General features: G+C 42.2%; 1 protein-coding gene across 4 annotated transcripts in view; it reads left to right on the top strand.

Annotated features, from left to right (window-relative positions):
* Positions 1 to 21,373, top strand: part of IARS1 (isoleucyl-tRNA synthetase 1) — a 155,006-nt gene that overhangs the window by 34,401 nt on the left and 99,232 nt on the right. For all 4 annotated transcript variants that reach the window (XM_053297888.1, XM_053297887.1, XM_053297889.1 and 1 more), the window contains 6 exons: positions 5,807 to 5,894; positions 8,280 to 8,340; positions 10,800 to 10,895; positions 11,741 to 11,863; positions 12,926 to 13,017; positions 14,366 to 14,464. In XM_053297888.1, coding sequence (XP_053153863.1) covers positions 5,807 to 5,894; positions 8,280 to 8,340; positions 10,800 to 10,895; positions 11,741 to 11,863; positions 12,926 to 13,017; positions 14,366 to 14,464 — 559 coding nt within the window. The remainder of the gene's footprint in view (positions 1 to 5,806; positions 5,895 to 8,279; positions 8,341 to 10,799; positions 10,896 to 11,740; positions 11,864 to 12,925; positions 13,018 to 14,365; positions 14,465 to 21,373) is intronic.

Here is a 21,373-nt window from a genome sequence, read left to right as displayed (position 1 = left end):
GTCGGCATGTCTCTCTGAGCTTCTCCAGGTCCGCCACTTTGGTCTTAAGGAACGAACTTATTCCCTGAGAGCCAGGAGCTCCTTGCACCAACCACACACCCATGACTTTTGCCCATGGAGCAAATAGTTATACATGCGACACTCTGTGCAATATACTGGGAAGTGCAATATACTGGGAATAGCTATTGCTATTGCTAAGTGCCCCCTGTTCACAGTATTTGGAGATAGTTTATTAGCAAGTTAGGTCTTAGCTGTATTGGTGGTGTTTAAATGTTCAAATTTCCTTTATCAAGAATATGAAGGAGGGAGTAGTACTTATCTTCTCTTTCCACTGGGCTCCTTGTGATCAAGAGGACTTGTTTCAGGCTCTCCTGCACACTTCCTGCAAAACTCCAATGCCCTGTTGGCTGTGCTCTCATTCCTTCACACTTGTATTCAAGACCAGCAGACAAACTGACTGTGCCCAGCAATGTGACTCCTCCCACAGGCTGAGGCAGGCACTCGCCTAGAGTGAATCCCCCACTCAGGCTACTCTTCCGACAAAGACTTCTCCCCAGCCAGAAAACAAACCCTAGAAGATCTCCAGCCCTAACAGACTTATTTTCTTCTTCCCCTCTTGGTTTCTTGGTGATTTATTTATTTCTTATTTCTTTGCTGTGTTCTCTTGCTTGATGTCGTCTTTAGGACATCACTACAAGATTGTTGCTTCCTCTTGCTCCCAGACCAGCAGGAAACTGTGTTCTGGATCAGTTCCCAATAGTGAAGGGATGTGATCCAGAAAACAGTCACCTAAGGATACCTCAGAGGAGCCATCGTATGTACATGAATCTAAGATGAGGTCCCCCCCCCCCGTTCTTGCCTGTTTAATTGGGGGCAGTGGGGCTTGTCCTAGATTCAGTCATCTTTCTTTTGGGTAAATATGAGCATAACCAATATTTAATCTATATTTTTTAAAGGCATTGTCTTACACTCAGAGTCTCCTTCTATTAGGGTAAATATGGTAACAGTTGGAAATAAGGGCCTATATCCAAATGGAATGCTGCACTTAGGAAATAATAAAATAATCTTTGTTAGCCTCCCCATAAGAAATTGTCCCCTGGATGGCTCACAACACAGCATTAAAACATCACGATAAAACACATGGAACCACCCCACACGCTCCCCCACCCCAGTACAAAACAGTTTAAACACATATTAAAAGTCCTTTTTAAAAATCAAATTTAAAAGGCTTGTGTGAATGCTTTTGGTGATTTTCCTCCCTCTCTCTGCAGCTGCCTGTGCCTCCCAAAATATATATTCCTGAGGGCTGCAGGACTGAGGATATATTTTTGAGAGGCACAGGCTGCTACAGAAGAAAGGAAAGTTTGCTGATAATTGCCCCTCTGTTCTGTGCTTGCATGCATGGAAGGATTCTCCATGTGCAACTCTCCATTTGGATGTAGCTAAGGGCTTTTTGAAAAAGAAATAAAACTCTTTGTACAGAGCACTATACAAAAATAGCTGTTTGGTTTTAAGGCAGTTCTTAGGGGCAGAGAGAAGAGGAAGGGGAGGCAGGACTTGTAGCCCAATGGTGCAGCTTAGGGGAGGCAGGTGGAAAGTTTTTCAGCAAAGAGCAAAGGAGAAAGCAAGCAGTCTGTATATATCCTGATTCTACTTGATTTGAGAGCAGGTTCAAGGGGATTAATCTTGGTGATGAGGACTGGGGTTCCTCACACAGCTACGTCCTTCACTGTGGGGCGAACAACATGGTTATATCCTATGCAGTCAGGTGGGAAGGCTGCTGGGGTGAACGGCTTGTTTCAGAGATCTGAGGATTCTGTAACACGGCTATTATCCTTCACTAGGAAGGTCAAATGGAGCTAGGACACACCATGTGTTAGCAGCCAGTCATGGAAGTACTAGAGTTCTAGGGCAGTCAGGATAGGCATTAGTCTGCTGCAAGCCCATGTCTGAAGTGATCCAGTCTCAGTGGAGTCTCCTGTGGCAGGAGATTTATGGCAATTGCATGCAGAGTGTTTTGCAGGTGACTTCTGCTTCTAGGCTTGCAGTAGTCCAGTGATAGTCAGCTTGGTGATAAATGATTCCGCGTAGGGATTCAGTGACTTCACTTAGGCGAGAGGATTCAGCTCTTGTGCTCTCATGAGCTTTGGAAAGGGGCGGGGGCAGAGTTAAGACACTGGCCGATGGCTGGGCAGTTTCAAGGCAGTAAGTGGCAGATCTTGCCACTACTATTCCATACCTGAAGTTGTGTGTTTCTGGAAGCAGTAGCTGTTTAGAAGATGCCTGTTCTGGGGTTTCCTACCATGTAAACTGCAGGCGCTCCAAAGGTGGGAAAACCTGTGGTTTGAAATTTTTACTGCTGAGTCGGGATGACCCATGGGTAGGATATTGCTGTTCAGGTAGAGGGGCCCTAATTTATTAAATCTGATTAAGTGATTCTGGAGCTGTTCCAATTGTATCTTAGGATGGGCTTTTGATGGTCACTCTGCTGGGACTTGGCTATTAACCTGGATCTTGTTGTTCCAAAATGCGTATTTGGCGTCATTTAAGCTGAAGGAGTTTCTAGGTGTGCGCTTCAGGGTTGCATGACTCTCCCGCTCCCTGACCTGAAATGGAGGCTTTCCATCAGGTTTTTGTCTTGGCAACGTCTCGCTCACTATAGAGGCTATATTTAAAGTGTAGGGGAGGCTGCTTTGTAACAAGCTCCGTGCCATAAAATTGAATTTATCTACCTAAAAATTCTGCTATTGAACGTACAACCAATGAAAGCTGGACTCTGGATGGGAGGAGTTGGCCTTTAGGTAGATATAATCAAGGCAGAGATGCTTCAGGAACCACCAGCAGGAACTGTTTGTCTGCTTTCTCTTTGTCTGCTTAGTGCTCACATCTTTATGGTGCAGTGACCTCCCAGATGTGCAGTAACAGCCATAATAAGTACAGTTGGTTGATTCAGACATCTCTCCATATTTCTTTGCATATGTCATGACTCCTACCAGAGCCAGAGGAGGAGCGGGGAGCACACTGGGGCTGAATCTTTGTCTGTAAGGGATTCACAGTACGCTGCTACCATCCACTTTATTTTGATGTGGGGAAAACCCACTCTCCATATAAGATTCCTGGGGAGTAAAGTGGCAAAATCCTCCCCAAAAGGTCTGAGCAGTCCAGTCTCCAAAGGTGTGTGATTAAGGCAGACGCAAAATGAAGAGTAGCACACTTTGCCAACAAGGGTTTATTATTAGATTCAAAGAAAGAGTATGCAATAAGAGTCATTGTCTTTTCATAAAACAGACTGTAAGAGAAGTTTTCATTAACCTGGCAACGCAGATTCCAAGCAATCAGCAAAGAACATAACTTCCCTGACACTTTAATTGACTTTGTCCTATTACTTGCAGGCTGCGGCCTTCTCATATCCCCAGCAGCTGTCAGCCTGCTGCTTCCTCAGGGTCCTCCTGGGACAAACTGACAAACCAAAGCTTCTGCTGGTGGCTGAACCACAAATCCCCACCCAGTCTTCTGGATTGGTTCCTTTGTTTTGAACTTCCCAGGCTTTTTTAGCCTTCTTTCCAGTAGGCTTATGAGATCACCCAGCATTCTGTGCGTGTGTGTCCCCCACCCCCATCAACTTCACAATGCCTGGTACAATATGAACCAAATTTGGTACAGTTGTAAGTAGTGGTGTGCACGGAACCAGTCTGGGGCCATAGAAAAGGCCTCCGGTCCGGAATTCTGGAGGTTCGGCAGGGCGGGGGAGTGTGTCTTTAAGGGTGATGGTGGTAGTACTTACCCCCCCCCCCGCCGCTCTTCCCCCTCCGGCGCTGGTGTTTCTAAAAACGTTCTTGGGGCGGCAGAGTTCCTCCCTGCCCCCCTGCCCCCGTCATTGTCTGAAAAGAGTAAAACTAGAAGGAGCTGGTGGAGCGCATGCGCCCTTCATAGCGCACACGCTCGTCTCCGCCACTGGCGCGCGCGCACCACATGACGTATGTGGTGCGCGCGCGCCAGCAGCAGAGACGAGCGTGCGCGCTACGAAGGGTGCATGCGCTCCATCAGCTCCTTCTAGTTTTACTCTTTTCAGACAACGACAGGGGCAGGGGCGGCAGGGAGGAACTCTGCTGCCCCAAGAACGTTTTTAGAAACACCAGCGCCGGAGGGGGAAGAGCGGCGGGGGGGGGAGTACTACCTCCCCCCACTTAAAGACACACTCCCCCCGTGCCAGACCACACTTCTGTGGTTCCGTGCACATCCCTAGTTGTAAGAACACACACAATTGTAAGAACATTTCAACGACATAGTTTGTGATGATGTCATCTATCCTGATTCAAGATGGTGGATGCACAAACTTTTTAGGTGCAAGTGGGCTAACTTGTGAACTGCCAAACTGATTTGAACCAAATTTGCTACAGCTGCGGGGGCACCAGGAGAAGCCTCAATGGCATAGTTTGTGATGATGTCATCTACCCCAGTCCAAGATGGCACACACGTTAATGTTTGAGGCACAAGTGGGCTAACTTGTGGACTGTTTTTGGTTCAAACTTGTGATTTGAACCAAACTTTTGCTTCAGTTGTAGGGACACATAGGGATGCCCCAATAATGTAGTTTTTGGTGATATCATCCACCCTGATCCAAGATGGCAGATGTGAACCTTTGAGGAGCAAGTGCACTAACCTGAGGACTGTAACAGATTTGAACCAGACTTGGTATAGTTGTAGTGAGTGAGACACCTCAGTGGTGTAGTTTAATGATGTCATCCACCCTGATCCAAGATGGCGGATGCGTGAACATTTGAGGCCCAAGCAATCTAACTTGTGGACCTCGATTTAACCAAATTTAGTCAGTCCCATTGTAGTAAAAGTAGGCAGATTAGTTCTTACTAGAACAACTTGTTCCTTTTTAGGAAAGGTCCACCCTCCCAGCAGTTGCTCTAAATGAGGCCTAGTCCTCCCTTAAAGCCTTCCCATCACTACAGCATATCTTTAAAAAAAAATCATCCTGGTTTGCTGATTTGTTGAAACCATATTTTGTTAGCTTAGGCAACACACCCAACCCTGGTTAAACACCTTTAGTTATGATGTGGCATCGTGTTTTTATTGAACCTGAAGATCTGTGCTAATATCTGTTTTGCAGATCCTCTGTTCTAGTTGTATGCACGGAACCGCACCTCTGTGGTCCGGCACTGGGGAGGGAGGTTCTTTAAGGGCAGGGGAGGGTATACTTATCCCTCCCACCACTTTCCCCCCTCCAGTGCTCCCGGTTTTTAATGCGTTTTGGGCGGCAGAGTACCTCCCTGCTACCTCTACCCCCACGTGCCTGCGCCATGTTTGTGCGTCGCACGCACACGTCTGACATACGCACGCATGCACGTGACACCTGGATGTGGCGCTTGCATGGCGTGCACATGCGCAGTCAGCCTTTTGAAACTTTTTGCAGAGGAACAAGGGTAGGGGTGGCAGGGAGGTACTCTGCTGCCCCAAATGCATTAAAAACCAGGAGCGCTGGAGGGGGAAAAGCAGCGGGAAGGGTAAGTACACCCTCCCCCGCCCTTAAATGTCCACCCCCCCAGTGCTGAACTGCCAAATCGGCCCCAGGTCCGGACTGATCTGGAGGCCCTTAGAATGGGCTCCAGCCCAGTCTGTGCACATTTCTACTCTGTTCTTGGTGTAAATTTCATCCTGTATTTGTCACTAAAACTTTGCAGCTATTTTTGTTAAAATTGAGTCTCGTATCTTAGCATTTAATACAATATGCCAGTATGTTTGTTTCTGTGAGAATGGAGAAATAGAACATCAACTTAATTTTTTTTCCCCTCAGACAAAAATACAGGGAAAATCTTCATTTTGATGGAAGCCAGGCTGTTATCTCTCTACAAATCTGAAAGTGAATATACAGTACTTGACAGGCAAGTAGATACAATTTAGTACATGCTTTCTTTTCATAAAGGATCTGCAACAAGTGAAAACTGAAGAACCTTTGTTCACTTTTGGTCTGGTGATTTTAACTGTTGAAACTGCCTGTATGTGCTATAGTCTTATGGGATTTGATATTTCCTATTACAGATTGCATTGGATTTAAAGTTTCATCTGTACTAAATGCCATCTTTATTGTATGCAGTGTCTGTTGATAGTGTTAAATGCTGAGATTACTTTTGAAACCAGAGGAATCTACAATGCTGAATATCTTGGATAGTTGCACTTTGATTCTGCCTCGAGGACTTATTGGTACTGCTGCTTTTAACCAAGACTCTAAAAGTGTTGTCTATAGAACTAAAGTTGTTGGCAAAGCTCCCACAGCTTAAAGGATTAGGACTGTACCATTTTGTTGGGTTATCTATCAAATAAAACATGAATTGAAAACTAAATGTGCTAAGACAATTTGATTTTGTTAGGAATTATAGCTGACGAATATCATATTAACCCTTGCTGACTTGGCACCTTATTAATGTGCCATATTGTTTGAACAGGCAAACTATGATTTGTAATAAGATTACTGTACAAAGTTTACCTGTTCAGCTGAAATGGGAAACTGCTGAATGGCTTGTGGCAAGGATTGTAAGCTATTAATAACTGCTTGCTTGGGCCTGTGTCCTGTAGATGTGTGCCTGGTGGCATGCCCACGATTCGGGATACCAGCTAGCTCAGGAGACCATACTTCAGAGCTAGGAGGAATTACTCTGTTACTAGTGTAAAGTAAAGCGTGCCGTCGAGTTGGTTTCGACTCCTGGTGACCACCGAGCTCTGTGGTTGTCTTTAGTAGAATACAGGAGGGGTTTACCATTGCCTTCTCCTGTGCAGTATGATGCCTTTCAGCATCTTCCTATATCACTGCTGCCCGATATAGATGTTTCCCATAGTCTGGGAAACATACCAATGGGGATTCGAACCGGCAACCTCTGGCTTGATGATAAGGTCATTTCCCCACTGTGTCATTAGGTGGCCCCAAACTGTTACTGGGGGGCAACCTTTTCCCTTACCATAGTTTTAGCTTGCTAGTCAGGGAAGCAACCTGCTACAGTGAGCCCAGAATTAATGGCACTGAATCTGCAAGTGTGAATAATGTGTTCTGGATCACTTCTAGACAGTAAATGTCCTCTCTGGTGCCCCAGAGGGGCAAACAGAGTCTGAAACAATGACTTGATGAAAAAGGAGAAATAAACCTTGATCATGGTAATGTTTTGTCTCATTTGAGGCTTACAAAGGAGGGGGGGAAAGGTGATGGCTGCCGATTTTTTTAAAAGTCAGTACGAGGCAGGCTCCATTATAGATTCAACAAAAATGGTAATCAGCAGCTCCTGGTTGCCATGATTGAGTGATTGATTGTTTTTAGTGCTTCTAGCTGTTTGAAGTTTTTAAAAATAAAGACTCTGCCTCACCTGCCTCAGCATCAAGAGGAGGCAAGTACTTTGATTGTGCGCAAGTTGCATTGGGCAGCTAACTAAGGAAGCTGGCCTTTGGAGTTGCTCAGATGGCATTAAAGATGTGTTAGAATGTGTTCTTCCAACATGGAAATTTAGCCTCATTTAAAATGCATGAGTCACCTTTCCCTGACAGCTTGCAAACGTTCAGGTTGTGTGACTTTGCTCTTTAGATCCAAATCAAGGCAGACCCTCATGACATCCATGGGTTTTTTGTCTCTACACCAGTCTCACTTAATATAGAAGCTACATCCAAAATGTGTGTGAGCGTGGGGGAGGATGTCTTGTAACAGGTGGAATTGTGAAACTCAGAGGCTCTCATCCATTCATTTAATACCGAAGCATGCTTAAAGCTCCACAACAATCACATGAAAGTTCGTATTAATTAATTAATTAATTAATTAATTAATTAATTAATTAATTACATTCCTATACCGCCCAAAACCTGCGTCTGAGTGAGTGTGAGTCCTAGATTGACTAACATCCAAGAGCTTGGACTTCCAAGTAGAGTTCTAGTCAAAGTCAGCAAGTAGCTACAAGCCAACGCTATATGTGTGCCCTACAGGAAAAGAGCAACTTGCCAATTACCCCTTGCCTCTGCAGTCCCAAGGATATGTCCCTAAGGTTGTGAGACACCTTTTCAGGAGGCACAGTGAGCTGCAGAGAGAAGGGGAGAACAGCAAAAATGGCTTTTGTTGTATAGTGCACATGCAGCATCAATCTGGATGTCGGCCACTGATTCTGTTTGTCAGGTACATCAGTATTTTTGTAGTGGTTTTTAACTTTAGGTATATTTTAATGTCAGTCTTGATCGCGGTTTTATGTTTTTACATTGAGTGACCACTGCTATTTAAAAAAATACATATATTTCAGGTTTCCTGGTATTACTCTTAAAGGAAAGAAATATAAGCCTCTCTTCAATTACTTTATTAAGGTAAGCAGTATTAGTCATGCTATAATTACCGAAAGGTGAACATCTGTGCATTGTTGTGGTGGTCCTGTTGTGTTGTCTGAACTTTGATTACTCATTCAGGTTCCACATAGATGTTGGTGATGTTGCAGATTCCTTAACAGAGCAATGGTAGTGCTCTTAATGCAGGCCTACAGCAGGGCTTTGCCTAGTCCAAGGAAGAAAGGGAAGGCTGGTGGCTGGGCTGTACTTAAAGTGACAGAGCAGTTAATTCATTGTACCTGAATACAACACACTTTTGACACCTTATTGCTGTATTTTAACTTATTGTTTTTTAACTCTATAATTTGTCTTCAGTTTAGAAGAGTATTCATACAGTAATAATTGGAAGTATACATGTATTTACAGGTTGGATGCATTGAGGTGTATCTAAGGAAAAGAACAACAAATATTTATATACCGCTTTTCAACAAAAGCTTCCAAAGCAGTTTAAATAGAGAAATAATAAATAAATAAGATGGATCCCTGTCCCCAAAGGGCTCACAATCTAAAGGAAATGTAAGATAGACACCAGCAACAGTCACTGTGCTGGGGATGGATAGAGCCAGTTACTCTCTCCCTGCTAATTAAAGAGAATTGCCACGTTAAAAAGATGCCTCTTTTCCCAGTTAGCAGGGGTAGAAAACAATTTTTTGACCCACATAAAGGCTCCAGACATGTTTAGGGAGGGAGTTCTTGCGTTTACTCCTCTATGTCTCAACCATTAAGAGAGACCCTTTGTCATACCTATACTTGCCCATAGCAGTTATTAATTGGAATTGATCACGTTCTGAAATAAAGTTGTATTGCTGTATTGGGAATCTAGGCAATTCTAGACTTGTATGAATTCCTTCAGATTGAAGTGGTCTCTTCTGGTGGTATAATTGTCTTTATTTACTCATTATACCAGTTTTAGGATCATAAGAAGAGCCTTGCTCATTTAGAGGCCCACTAGATGCCTCTGAAAAACGCACAACTAGGAGATGAAGGTGGTTGTTGCTCCCCTGCACCTGGTATTCATAGACATACTTCTGCTTCAGATTCATACCATTCTAAGATATAACTGTTATGAAGGAAATTGTGTTAGCAGTTGGTAGCTGGCTTGGATTGATGAACACTACTGGTTGGTGGGAAACAACTGAACTAGTGTCTAATAAATATTTTAGACCTTGAACAATGCTATTAAAATGCAAGTTTAGTAACATAGGTATGAAAGAATGTTAAAAGGTTTTTTATAGCCCTTTTCACTGAGGTATAATTCTTCATTCTTGTCACTGTTAGTGGACTCTTATTCAGATTCTGATGTGCAACTAACATATGGAATCAAGGAGCAAAACACCAGAAGTAGCTGTACTCTGAGGAATAGGTCTAGCAAAACGATCAATTTTTTTGTTCATTCAAATTTGTAGACCGCTCCAAACTTCCATTTCTGGGAGGTTTACAACATTTAAAATGGATTAAAATGGAAAACCTTACAACATTTTAAAATCACAATCCAGTTAAAAGCTTGGGTGAAAAAATAAGTATTTAAAGACTTTTAAAAAGTTGTCAGAGATGGGGAGGCTCTTATTTCAGCAGGGAGTGCATTCCAGTGTCTCAGGGCAGCAACAGAGAAGGCCCATACGAGCTGTGGCAACTGCAGACGAATCTCTCCAGATCTCAGTGGGCGATGGGGTTCATAGTGAAGAAGACGCTCTCTTAAATACCCAGGGCCTAGGCTGTTTAGGGCCATGACATGGTTTATACAGGCAAACCATATGGCTTCCTAAAAAAGATGAGAACAGTTGCTTAGATTTTCAGTTAATCTAATTTGAAAGAGAACCTCTTATGAGCTCCTGCTAAAATAAAATGGTTTAGATTCAGAACTCTAGTTCAGATGTTGGTTGATGTAACAGTTTTTGTCCATAACTGGTGGGGAGGCTGACATGTCAGCCTATTTCGATATGCAGGAAGCAACATGAATTGGCTGGCTCTCAGCAAATTTCTGCAGTTATCCAGTGCCTTGCTTGAGGTGGGGAATCAGGTGTATTTAATTTACAGAGGTATGAGTATCCCATTCACACATCATGTGTGTTTGCACAGACTCACTTTACTTAGAAAAATATAAGTTCTCTTTCAGTCTCTTTCAGTCCTGGAGTATGTGAACAAGACTGACAGTGTAATGTAAACACTTCTACTCAGAAGTAAGCCCCATATAGTGGGACTCCCCTAAGTTTGTATAGGTTTGTGGCCTGAGTTGTCAAGCCCTTCTCTTTCAGAGAGTAGCCTTTTCTCTGTATTCTGTGATTCATGTTGATAGTGATGGTTTAAAGAATAGCTTTTTATATCATGATTTTAATGCTCTAACAAGGTTTCTGGATCATATTTTCCGTGTCATTTTGAAAAACAATGTGTGTTTCCCCTAAAAAACTACATTATGAAAAACTATGTTTCTGTTGTTCCAGTGCAAAGAAAATGGTGCTTTTACTGTAGTGACTGACAACTATGTGAAGGAAGAAGAAGGTACGGGGGTTGTACATCAAGCTCCCTATTTTGGCGCTGTAAGTTTAAAGCTGCTGATGCGCTTTTATGTGGCATATGCCTCTGATCTCATTTTGATATATTTTTTAAAAGATTTTGAATAAGTACATTGTAAGAACGCGCCCATAATAATGAATACATGCTGTTTCTGTTAGTTTCCTTGTAACCCTAATATTTACTTACAATGTAGATACACTGCACCAGGATTCTATATTTGAATCTTTTGCCCAATACACTCTTTCCTGAAATAAAATAACCTACTTGGATCTCTTCTATCTTATCTCTGCTGTTTTTCAAAAACGTTGTAACTTCCAAGGGGCCACTAAGTTAGTTGTAGTATTTATGTGAAGAATTTGCTCAAGTCCGCAATAGGGGAGACAATTAGAGATTGTGTCTCTAAAAATTAGAGAGATGAGCAAAAAACCAAGTTGTCATGGGTGTCTTGGACAGGCTGAGAACCTGAATATGTGGTATTGTGATGTCTGTCTCAAGAATAGGAACATGTCTGAGGCAACTTGGAATGATGTTTTCATGTTGCTTCAGAACAAATTAGGGTGATAAAATTTTGCAAGTCCTGGGGCTGCGTCATATATGCATAATGCATCACTTGATTTGCAACTTCATTGGAAACCTTTTGTCTTGGAGGTTATGTGTGGATATATGAAGGTTCTTTTTCTGTGATCTTTTCTTATCCTTGATAGCTCATTCCAACATGTGAGTTATCCATTTGATGTGCTCTTCACAAGTGATGAGCCAGCCATCACTGTGACAAGATATCTGACCGTTGCCTCAGTATTGGGAAGCTAATTTTTGTTTTGCTTGCTCAGAAATCAAGATGAGCATTTGGATTACTTTTCTCTTGTAGGATGATTACAGAGTCTGCATGGATTTTAATATTATTCAGAAAGATTCAGTGCCAGTTTGTCCTGTTGATGCCTCGGGCTGCTTCACAGCAGAAGTGGCCGATTTTGCTGGACAGTATGTGAAGGTTGGTTGTCTTAAGAAAGCTAAAGAAACTGTTTGAAATAGTAATCACAAACTCAACTCTGTATATACTCGGGTTTTTTGGTCCTTCATTTTCCCTGTGAGATTAGCAGAAAATGCAAAAGTGCCCTCTTACCCCCAGTACCACTACCTTCTCCAGCATGTACTGATAGTGGCAATTATAGTATTTTAATTGCATTGCTTTCTTCCATGATGACTAGTATTAGTTAAATAAATAAAATGGAAAGATGCTGTATCACTATATTAATATGCATGTAAGAGATGTTTTTGCCCTTCAAGAAGGTCAAGACTGTTTTGTACCCACAGCAAATGCATAATAAAAAGCATTGTTGGACTACCTTGTTACTTAATATCCCTAAAAGTTTGGTTTGGTCCTAAGGATTGATAACCCCCTATTGTAATGAGGAATTCTAGTGTGTGGGCTTCTAATTTTATTTTGAGGTGGCTTCTAGGCCCTTAACTACCTTGTGTCCTGTGGATTGATAGAGAGAGGTATGGTCCAATAACCTGCACTGTTCTAGAAGGTCTTCCCACTCCGAGGAATAGCTTTTGGGTTACACAGAGTATGCAGCCGAAAGATGGAGCTGACAAAGCTCCATTCCATGAACAGAAAACCACTTGCAGTTGTTAAATCAAAGCCATAGTTTTCAGTTGAAATGACAAAGCCCTGAGCTTGGCATTGGCATTTGAAGTCTTCCTCTTCTGACAGCAGACCTCTGGGCGATCCAACAAGCACTCCTTGTACTTGGGACAGGAGCCTCAGAAACTACCTACTTTGGATATAATTTGTGGTGGTTAGTTGGGGTGAGATACCTCAGCTTGTGTGCCATGCTCTAACCTGTGTACTCTAACCTGGCATATTGCTTTAGCAATAGTGTGTCCTATTAGATCCCAACAATAAAGGAGACATTTCATGTACATAAAGACTGCAACATAGTTGGTTATCTACTTGGAAGCTGGTCTTTTTTTTATTTATTTAACTAAATCAGCCCAAGAAGAGAAACATTTCATATATCTTGCCTTCAAAACTCTCTCTTCTGCTTAGGATGCCGATAAGAACATCATCAAGACTCTAAAAGAGCAAGGCAGACTGATCCACATCAGCACTTTCAAGCACAGCTATCCTTTTTGCTGGAGGTATGAAGAAGAGTTAACATAATACACATTTTGAAAGAGCATTTTGGCTAGTAACTTATTGCTGGAAAAGTGTCCTGCTCTAACAGTTCTTGTCTCCTAGTAAGAAAAAGCAAACTCACACACTTAACACAGTTGTCTTTGTATCTGTAAATGGAACTTCCTTTTGGTGACCTGGGTGTGTAAGACTTCTCATGTGTCAGCAAATGAACAACTGCGTGCCTGCTTAAGATTGATTTTAAGGGCTTCAAGCTCTAAAGTAGGCACACAGTTTGTTGGTTTGAAGGGTGAGAACAAACCATAGGTATCAATTTGTATGCAATGCCAAACTGGTTTGGCTAAAGAAGTAGTAACTAATTGGAGTGTGTGGGGGAAGAGGGAGTGTAGAGCATAATGCTAATCTATTCAGTGCCAGACCATGGCTCAACATGGCATCTGAAATGAGCAAGCCAGCCTGAACAGGGTTTGCCTCATTCACTGCAAGCCTCTTGCCATCCCTGCGAGTCCCTGTGCTCATGCCCTGAATGACACCAGTCACTGACAAATATTATAGGGGTACTCAAAGCATCCATATTTATGAGCTTTCCTTCTCTCTCCTCCTCACTCCTACCTGGTACTGTTGTCCTACCACATGGTGGTGTGAATTAAAATGGAACCATTCAAGAGCTGGGGTGAGAGGAGGACACATGGCCGAGCAATTCTGTTGGTTGCTATAGCAGGAATTTGGTTGGGTTACATATACACTTATTTTGGCAAGGGTTGTAGCTAAATCAAAATGTCTGCAGGGTTTAAGTAACACATTTGGATCATTTTAAAGTTTTAATGCATGGTGCATTGGGAAGTAGCTTTCAAAAAGCCTTATAAAACTTTTTTTATTCAGTGAAGCTTGTTTATATATTTTTCCTGCTACATTTATATTGCCTCAGGTTAATTTTATTTTTTATTTGATTGTGTTAGCTGTCTTCTGCTGACCAGAAAAGGAACAATAGAAGTGATTACAATAAGTATAATATGTGAAATTTAAAAAGTTGCACCACTGTTTAAAGGCCTGAGATGGAAAAAGAAAAGGCCTCTAATGATGAGCTTTTTTAGTTTTGAAAGTTTTGTAAAACAGTATTGCTTATTAACCAAACTAATGAAATGTTGGGTATATTTGCTTTATGATATGTTGTACTTCTATATTGGTTTTCAATTCAGTAAGATTTTGGGGTACAGACATATACTTCATTAAAATAAATTGTTTTGCCATGATTTTTAAGAGTATGATTAATTGTTGCTGAACTTGGTGCTTGAAGTACTGTAGAATGGCCAAAAATATGCCAATGAATTGTCTGCTTGTAATTTCTTATAGGTCTGATACTCCTCTAATATACAAAGCTGTGCCAAGCTGGTTTGTTCGTGTGGAGCACATGGTAGACAAGCTGTTGGAAAATAATGCCCAATGCTACTGGTAATCTCTTTGGCTTCTCAAATTCCTAGCTACAAGTCAGTAGTTAGACTCCTCCCCACCAACTATCTCTGCTTATACATTACTAATGAACTCTACAAGTATACAGCTGCTGTTTGGATGCTTCATTTGACACTGCAAAGAGTAGTCTTCCTTGAGTAGGTATCTTCAGTTGAATCAGTGGATGGAACCAACCAACTTACTAATTGGAATTTGAGTGAGTTATACTCTGCTTATGGTAGGGATTTCAGGAGACGGGGAGTAAGATCAGATGGGCAATGGTTTGCACGTTACTAGAATAGCTTGAACAGGCCACAAGAAGCCAGCACGGTAGCAACCTGTTTTAACTGAAGACATTTCAGGAGGAGTATGTCTAGAGGGAGTGTTAGTGATGTGCATGAACTGGTTCACAGGCCATTCTAAAGGCCTGTGAACCGGTTCGCTGGGGTGGGGTTCGTGGTTTGACTCCGGCGGGGGGGTGGCTCTTTAAAGGTGGTGAAGGATACACTTACCCCTCCTGCCTCTTTCCCCCTGTCGGTAATCCTTTTTTGAAAAGCATTTGGGGCAGCAGCATACCTCCCTGCTGCCCCTTCCCCTGTTCCTTGGCAGAAGGCTTCAGAATGTGCGACCGCACGTGCATGCATACGTCAGATGAGTGCGGCATACGCACACAATGCACGCGTGCCATGTGCATGCACAATCACACATTCTGAAGCCTTTTGCCGAGGAATGGGGGAAGGGACGGCAGGGAGGTACGCTGCCACCCCAAATGCTTTACAAAAAAGGAGCGCAGGTGGGGGGAAAGCGGCGGGAGGGTTAAGTGCTTCCTACCCCCACCCTTAAAGAGCCCCCCCCCACTGGCTGCGAACTGGAACACTGCGGTTCCGTGCACACCACTAGGGAGTATCGTCTACCTGCCCACCTGTGTGAAGGATTCTGAGAATTGACACGTTCATTTCTGAGAGATGACAGTTTTTATATTGCTTGCTGTTTAATTCTCCTTCATTCTAGAGTGCTGCAAAGCTACTAGAATCATTACCTAAGTAAATGTGGAAGGAATAGAGTTTCTTTGACGAGTTTCTTGTGGTAGTGCCAGGAACTGTATGAAGGCCATGTACTTTTGGTATTGTACTTCCTCCTGGTTGCAGGAAGTGGAAGCTAGTCACACAACTACCCCTTAAAAGATTATCACTTCTCCAAATTATTGCACTACAGGAATGGTTCTCAGTGTTAGTAGTCTGTGCTTCAGTGTTGTTGAAGTTAAATAATCTGCACTGGAGCAGTGTGGCTGTCTCTGCATGCTATAGGCTCTCTTTGCGCTTCTCTTAGATGTGCAAAGATGTGCGCTTAGAAAGATGTGCACTTAGGGGGGGGGACAATGCCCAAAGCAAATCTGCATCTCTGAGCTACAAATGGCATCTTCCCCAATTTGCCAGCCTGTCCCCAAAAGGTGTTAAAGTGTTAGTAAGGTAAGAATTAAAGTCTATAGGTGTTTTCTTTGTATGCATCTACCTATGTTGGATTTCTATAGAGAGCAATTGAGTCAATCATCGACAAGGATTAACACTGACCTCTTGCAACAGGAGAGGGGAGATCGGCCTCTGGCCTCTTCCACAGACATTATCTGGTAGTGAGTCACATTTTAGCATTTGGATTGTTCGGGCCTGGCTTTTGTGCTTCCTTGAGTACCCATTTCACAATGCAATGCTGGATCGCCTCTTCCCTCACAGAGCAGTACATGAGGCAGGCAAGAGACCTGGGTGTCAGTTCACCTTGAGTTCAGGCATTTAATTGAACTCTTAATATAAAATGAAATCAGACACAGGCCTGAATTCCACATACTTCTGGGTTGGTACCTTTAAGTCCAAGGTTGGGGTACATGTGCCTGTAACATTACCAGGCCCTGTACACTATTCCAGCTGTGCGGTACAGGGCCTTGCTTTCTGTAAAAGAGGCCCTGGCTTGGACTGGAACCATGCAGTACTGTGTGAAGATATTTACACTGCAAGCAGCTACCTCTGCACAGTACTGACACAGTAGTGCAGATTGTTCAGCTTTGGTGGCACCAAAACACGTGTCTGTTGTAGACTTTGCTAAGGAGGTGTGGACAGTAGCCAATAAGGTCTTGAGCTTCTCTGTAGCCTTCATCATGACTGGATCAGAATTCAAAATTAAGAACATAATTTAGAATAGGTCTAAGGCCTGTTGAGTTTAGCATCTGGTTTCACAAAGTGGCCCACTAGATGCCTCTGGGAAGTCCACAGGCAAGAGCTGTGGGCATGCTCTCTCTCCTGCTATTGCTCCCCTGCAACTGGTATTTTAGATGCATCTTGCCTCTGAGATTGGAGGTGGCCTATAGCCCTCAGACAAGTAGTTTTTGATAGACCTGTCCTCAATGAATTTATCGAAACCCTTCTTAAAGCCATCCAGGTTGCTGGCTGTAACCACACCTTGTGGCAGAGAATTCCATAGGGGAGACACACACACACACACACACACACACACACACACACACACACACACTTACTTATGTTTATGTACTTGTTTTTGTCAGTCCTAAACTTCTTGGCAATCAGTTTCATGGGATGACCCCTGGTTCTAGTGGTATGTGAGAGGGAGAAAAGCTTTGCTTTCTCAACTTTCTCCCAAACATGCATGATTTTATAGACCTCTTTCATGTCTCCCTGCACTCTTTTTTTAAAACAAAAAAGGAAAAGGTTCATTTTATTGTATTCTAACTGGGCTTCTTTTTTTCTTCTTCCAAAGATTCCATGCATTCTGTTGCAAAGTAGCTCTCCTGATTTTTCCCTTTGAGTTTTCATTTCACCAGACTCAGAGTTCTAGAGAAGTTTCCTCTTCTGAAGTTCAGTTTTAGACTTGTTTGGTGATTCTCTCCCGCATGTATGCTGAATTTGATCATACTATGGTCACGTTTTCCTAAAGGTTCCATGACACTGACAGCTTGCACCAGGTCCTGAGCCTTCTTCCTCTTTGACATGATCTGAATGTGAATTTACCCAGTTTGTGTGTAGGTAATTGAAGTCACCCATTATTACAGCTCTGTCTCTCTTTTAGACCTCCCTGTTTTTCTTCTGCAATTCCCAGTCATTGTCAGCATTTTGTTTAGGAGGGCAATAGCACGTCCCTGGTAACACATTAACCTTCAGGCCTTGCCTTGTCACCCATAGAGTTTCTGTAGAGGACTCCAGTCTTCCTAGGTTTTCTAGCTTGTGAGATTATATCCCTTCTTTACTATACAGTGCTGCTTCACCTCCAATTTACCTCTCCCTCTCCTTGCTATAGAGTTTATATCCAGGAATAACTGTGCCCCATTGGTTCTCACTGTTCTACCATATTTCCGTTATGCCCACTATCTGTTTTCATTGGCAACCAAGCACTTTCTTAGCTTGGAGGCTTTTGGCATTGGCATATCTTTTATTTATTAATAAATTTGTATACCACCCACTACCGAAGTCTCTAGGCAGTTGATAACATAAAACAAAACAAGAACAAAACAGACCAAGAATAGTTAAAACATAGAACCAGATTAAAATATCCATAAAAACACCAACTAAAAAGCTTGGCTGAAGAGATGTGTCCCCAGCTGTTTTCTAAAAGTCAACAGGGATGGGGTAGCTCTAATCTCAGCAGGAAGTACATTCCACAGTCCTGGGGCAACCACAGAGAAGGCTGTCATAAGCACCTATAAACTAAATCTCTGACCCGGTGTGTGCTATCTTTCTTTATGCCATTTGATCTCTTTGATCAGATAGCAGATGCTGCTTTCTGCTCTATGTCTGGTTCTACTCTGGCCTTTTTTGGTTTGTTTGAAGCATTTGCACCTCTGCCCATTAAGAGATGGCATCTGCTGAACTGGATACTGCTTTGGTTGATAGCTGGACATCTGTTTCTCTAAAGCTTAGTGCATTGGCACCACCTTTAATGCTGTGGAACCTTGTAATATTTTTCCTCCACGCTCATCTGACCTGTTTGCCTATCAGTCGTGCGTGTGCACAGACATCTTCTACTGCCAGGTAACTTTCATTGTTTTGTATTGATGAATCTCATACAGTTGTATTTTTTACTTAGAGGAACTGAATGACTGTTCTACAACAGTATTTTCTATCTATCTTACAATTCATAAATCAGTGGAACTAAAAGACTACTTCTCAAGGGTAACAGAGATGTGTATAGAACAGCCTGTTTGCGCCAATGGCAGTTGATTATTCCATGAAAGCAAATGATGCATCCACAGGAAAGGCAGTATTCAAGTTCCAGGGTACTTAAGAGAGCGCCTTCACTGCTGTGAACCCTGTCGCCTATTAAGATCATCTGGAGAGGTCCAGCTACCGTTGATGCTAACTCGTGGTTGGTGGCAACTCGAGACCGGGCCTTCTTTGTGGCTGCCCCAGGGCTTTGGAATGCGCTCCATGCTGAAATAAGAACATCTCCTTCTCTATTTTTAGGAGGACCCTGAAGACATACCTATTTTCCCAGGCCTTCAACTGAGACTAAACTTTTAAATTTTAATGTGTTTTCCTCTATTCTGTCTTTTTATGAATTTTAATGTTTTGTATTATATTGTGTGTTAATTCTGTACACCTCCTTGAGATTTTTATACTAGGCAGTATATAAATTCAGTAAACAAATAAATTCAATTAACTGGCTTCTCATCCCCCCCCCCTTTGGGTGGGTATTTGTAGATATACATCTGTAGTGTAATTTCATGTATTTTGGCAGTCTGATATAGATCTACATATTCCTTTGAATCGTTTTAAGTATACTTATGACTAGCTGGTATACTCAATGCTGTGTTGACTTGCATATTAGAAATAGGTTACCTAGAAGCCTACAGTAGGCTGTGATTGTGTGCAGTTGAAGCGGAGCTACATTTAAAAGTGTAGATGCATCATTTGCGTTCCTGGAATAATCAACTGCCATTTGTGCAATGTATATTTTAACGCAGTAAAAGCTTACAGTGGAAGACAATTAGCATAGACGGGCCTTCTCCGTTGCTGCCCTGAGGCTTTGGAACACACTTCTTGCTGAAATAAGAGCTTCTCCATCTTTTACAACTTTAAAAAAGGCAGTCAAGACGCATTTGTTCACTCAGGCTTTTAATTAGATATTGTTTTAATTGTGTTTTTAATAGTTTTAATGTATTAAATTTTAATTTTTGAAATGTTTTAATCTTTTTATCTGTTTTTTATTATTTTGTTGTAAACTGCCCAGAGACTTGTGTTTTGGGCGGGATACAAATGTGTTAAAAAAATCAAATAAACAGGAACATAGGAAGCCTCCAAATAAGGAGTCAGACCATAGGTCAATCTAGCTCAGTATCAACTACCAGACTGGCAGCGACTTCTCCAAGGTTGCAGGCAGGAATCTCTCTCAGCCCTATCTTGGAGATACTAGTTCACTCCCACAACTATTTTGCCCTTAAGGGCATTAGCAATTCTCAGTGTTGGGTACTACTTGCTATCAGGTCTTTCTCTAAAATGTGAGCTGTTCATTTGCTTACCACAAACAAACAATGGAAACAGTTATGGAAACTTGCATAAAAGACTTGCTAAAATGTAACTTCTACAAACAGAGGTGCTTAACCCTTCTACCAATTAGTTCTTTCCTGGAAATAGTCCATTTGACCATTTTTATTTTCCCCCTCTCCTTGAAGGGCTATAAAACCAGTCCAACTTATTTGAAAAATTCATAAGGAAACATTTGCAGGAGAGAACTAGGCAAAAGAGTATAGCACATATATGTATGATCATTTTATATGAATACCTTCATTGTTCGAATGCAGTGTCATGAATAGGGTTGAAGGTGCTCAACATGTCTAGTAATCTGTCCCCTTTAGGGCCATATTAAGGCCACAGCGGAACTTCTAGCTCGGCTCTTAAAGGGATGTTCTAAAAATAAGGGCACTCTGGGAATGAATGTCTTTTAGGCCATAGTAACCTTTGCAGTTGGCATGATGTTTGCATTGCCTTTGGAATAACTGCTGACAGCTATGACTTGATGTCTCTTGGGAATATGTCCTATTCCTTATAGGCATTGCTTCTGATGAACTAGATTAAACATGGTTTGACAAATTTTATAACCTAATTGAATTTCTAATTTCGTCTCTAATGAGAGAATGAATGCTAATATATTTTTGAACTGACATATTTTAAGCACCTAGCAACAGTTGTCAGGGCTGGGCCATGGACAGCAACCACAGGGGAGTTAGAACTGGAGGCAAGTTGGGTTTAAAGTCAGAATTGAGTAATTAAGTCAAGAACGCAGCCAGAACCAAGGAGTCAGGCCAGGAATTGAGACTGAGAAGCAACCCAGAAGTTAGAAATGGGACTGAGAAGCAAACGAGGACCCAGGACTGAAGCTAGGAATCACAGACAGGAATACCCCGCAGCCAAGGAGACTATATTGCTTGTACAAAGTCCTCACACAGAATGGGAAGCCTTTTATAGTTCTCCCTGCTTAGAGGAATCCAATTGCCAACCTGGGTGGATGGGATTGAGTTGAGAGCCTTTTACTCCAGTGATAGGCCTAAACTGTGGTTCTGGCAGCTTACCACAGGGGCAGTAGCTCATAGCAGATCCTGACAACAGTTAGTCTTTAATTTTGATAATTGGTCCTGCTATATTTTCAAGGAATAAATAAGCAAATGGAAATGCTAGTCGTAACTGATTTTAAAACAGAGCATAGGGATATACTATGCATGTTTTTATCTTGTTTGGTTTATTCCAGTTTTAAATGTAACAATTTACTAACTTAAAATCTGGTGGGGATGATAAAAATGTACAAGAACAAATGCTTCTGATCAAATCGCATGCTCCTTTCATCTGTTTGCGCTCAGTGAATACCTAGCATCAAATGTGATGTATTTAATTAGAAAGTAAATGATATAGACTT

Source organism: Hemicordylus capensis, chromosome 2 (genome assembly GCF_027244095.1).
Source record: "Hemicordylus capensis ecotype Gifberg chromosome 2, rHemCap1.1.pri, whole genome shotgun sequence".
NCBI classification, from domain to species: domain Eukaryota; kingdom Metazoa; phylum Chordata; class Lepidosauria; order Squamata; family Cordylidae; genus Hemicordylus; species Hemicordylus capensis.
The sequence above is the reverse complement of the archived record's forward strand: the minus strand, read 5'-3'. Positions and strand labels throughout refer to the sequence as shown.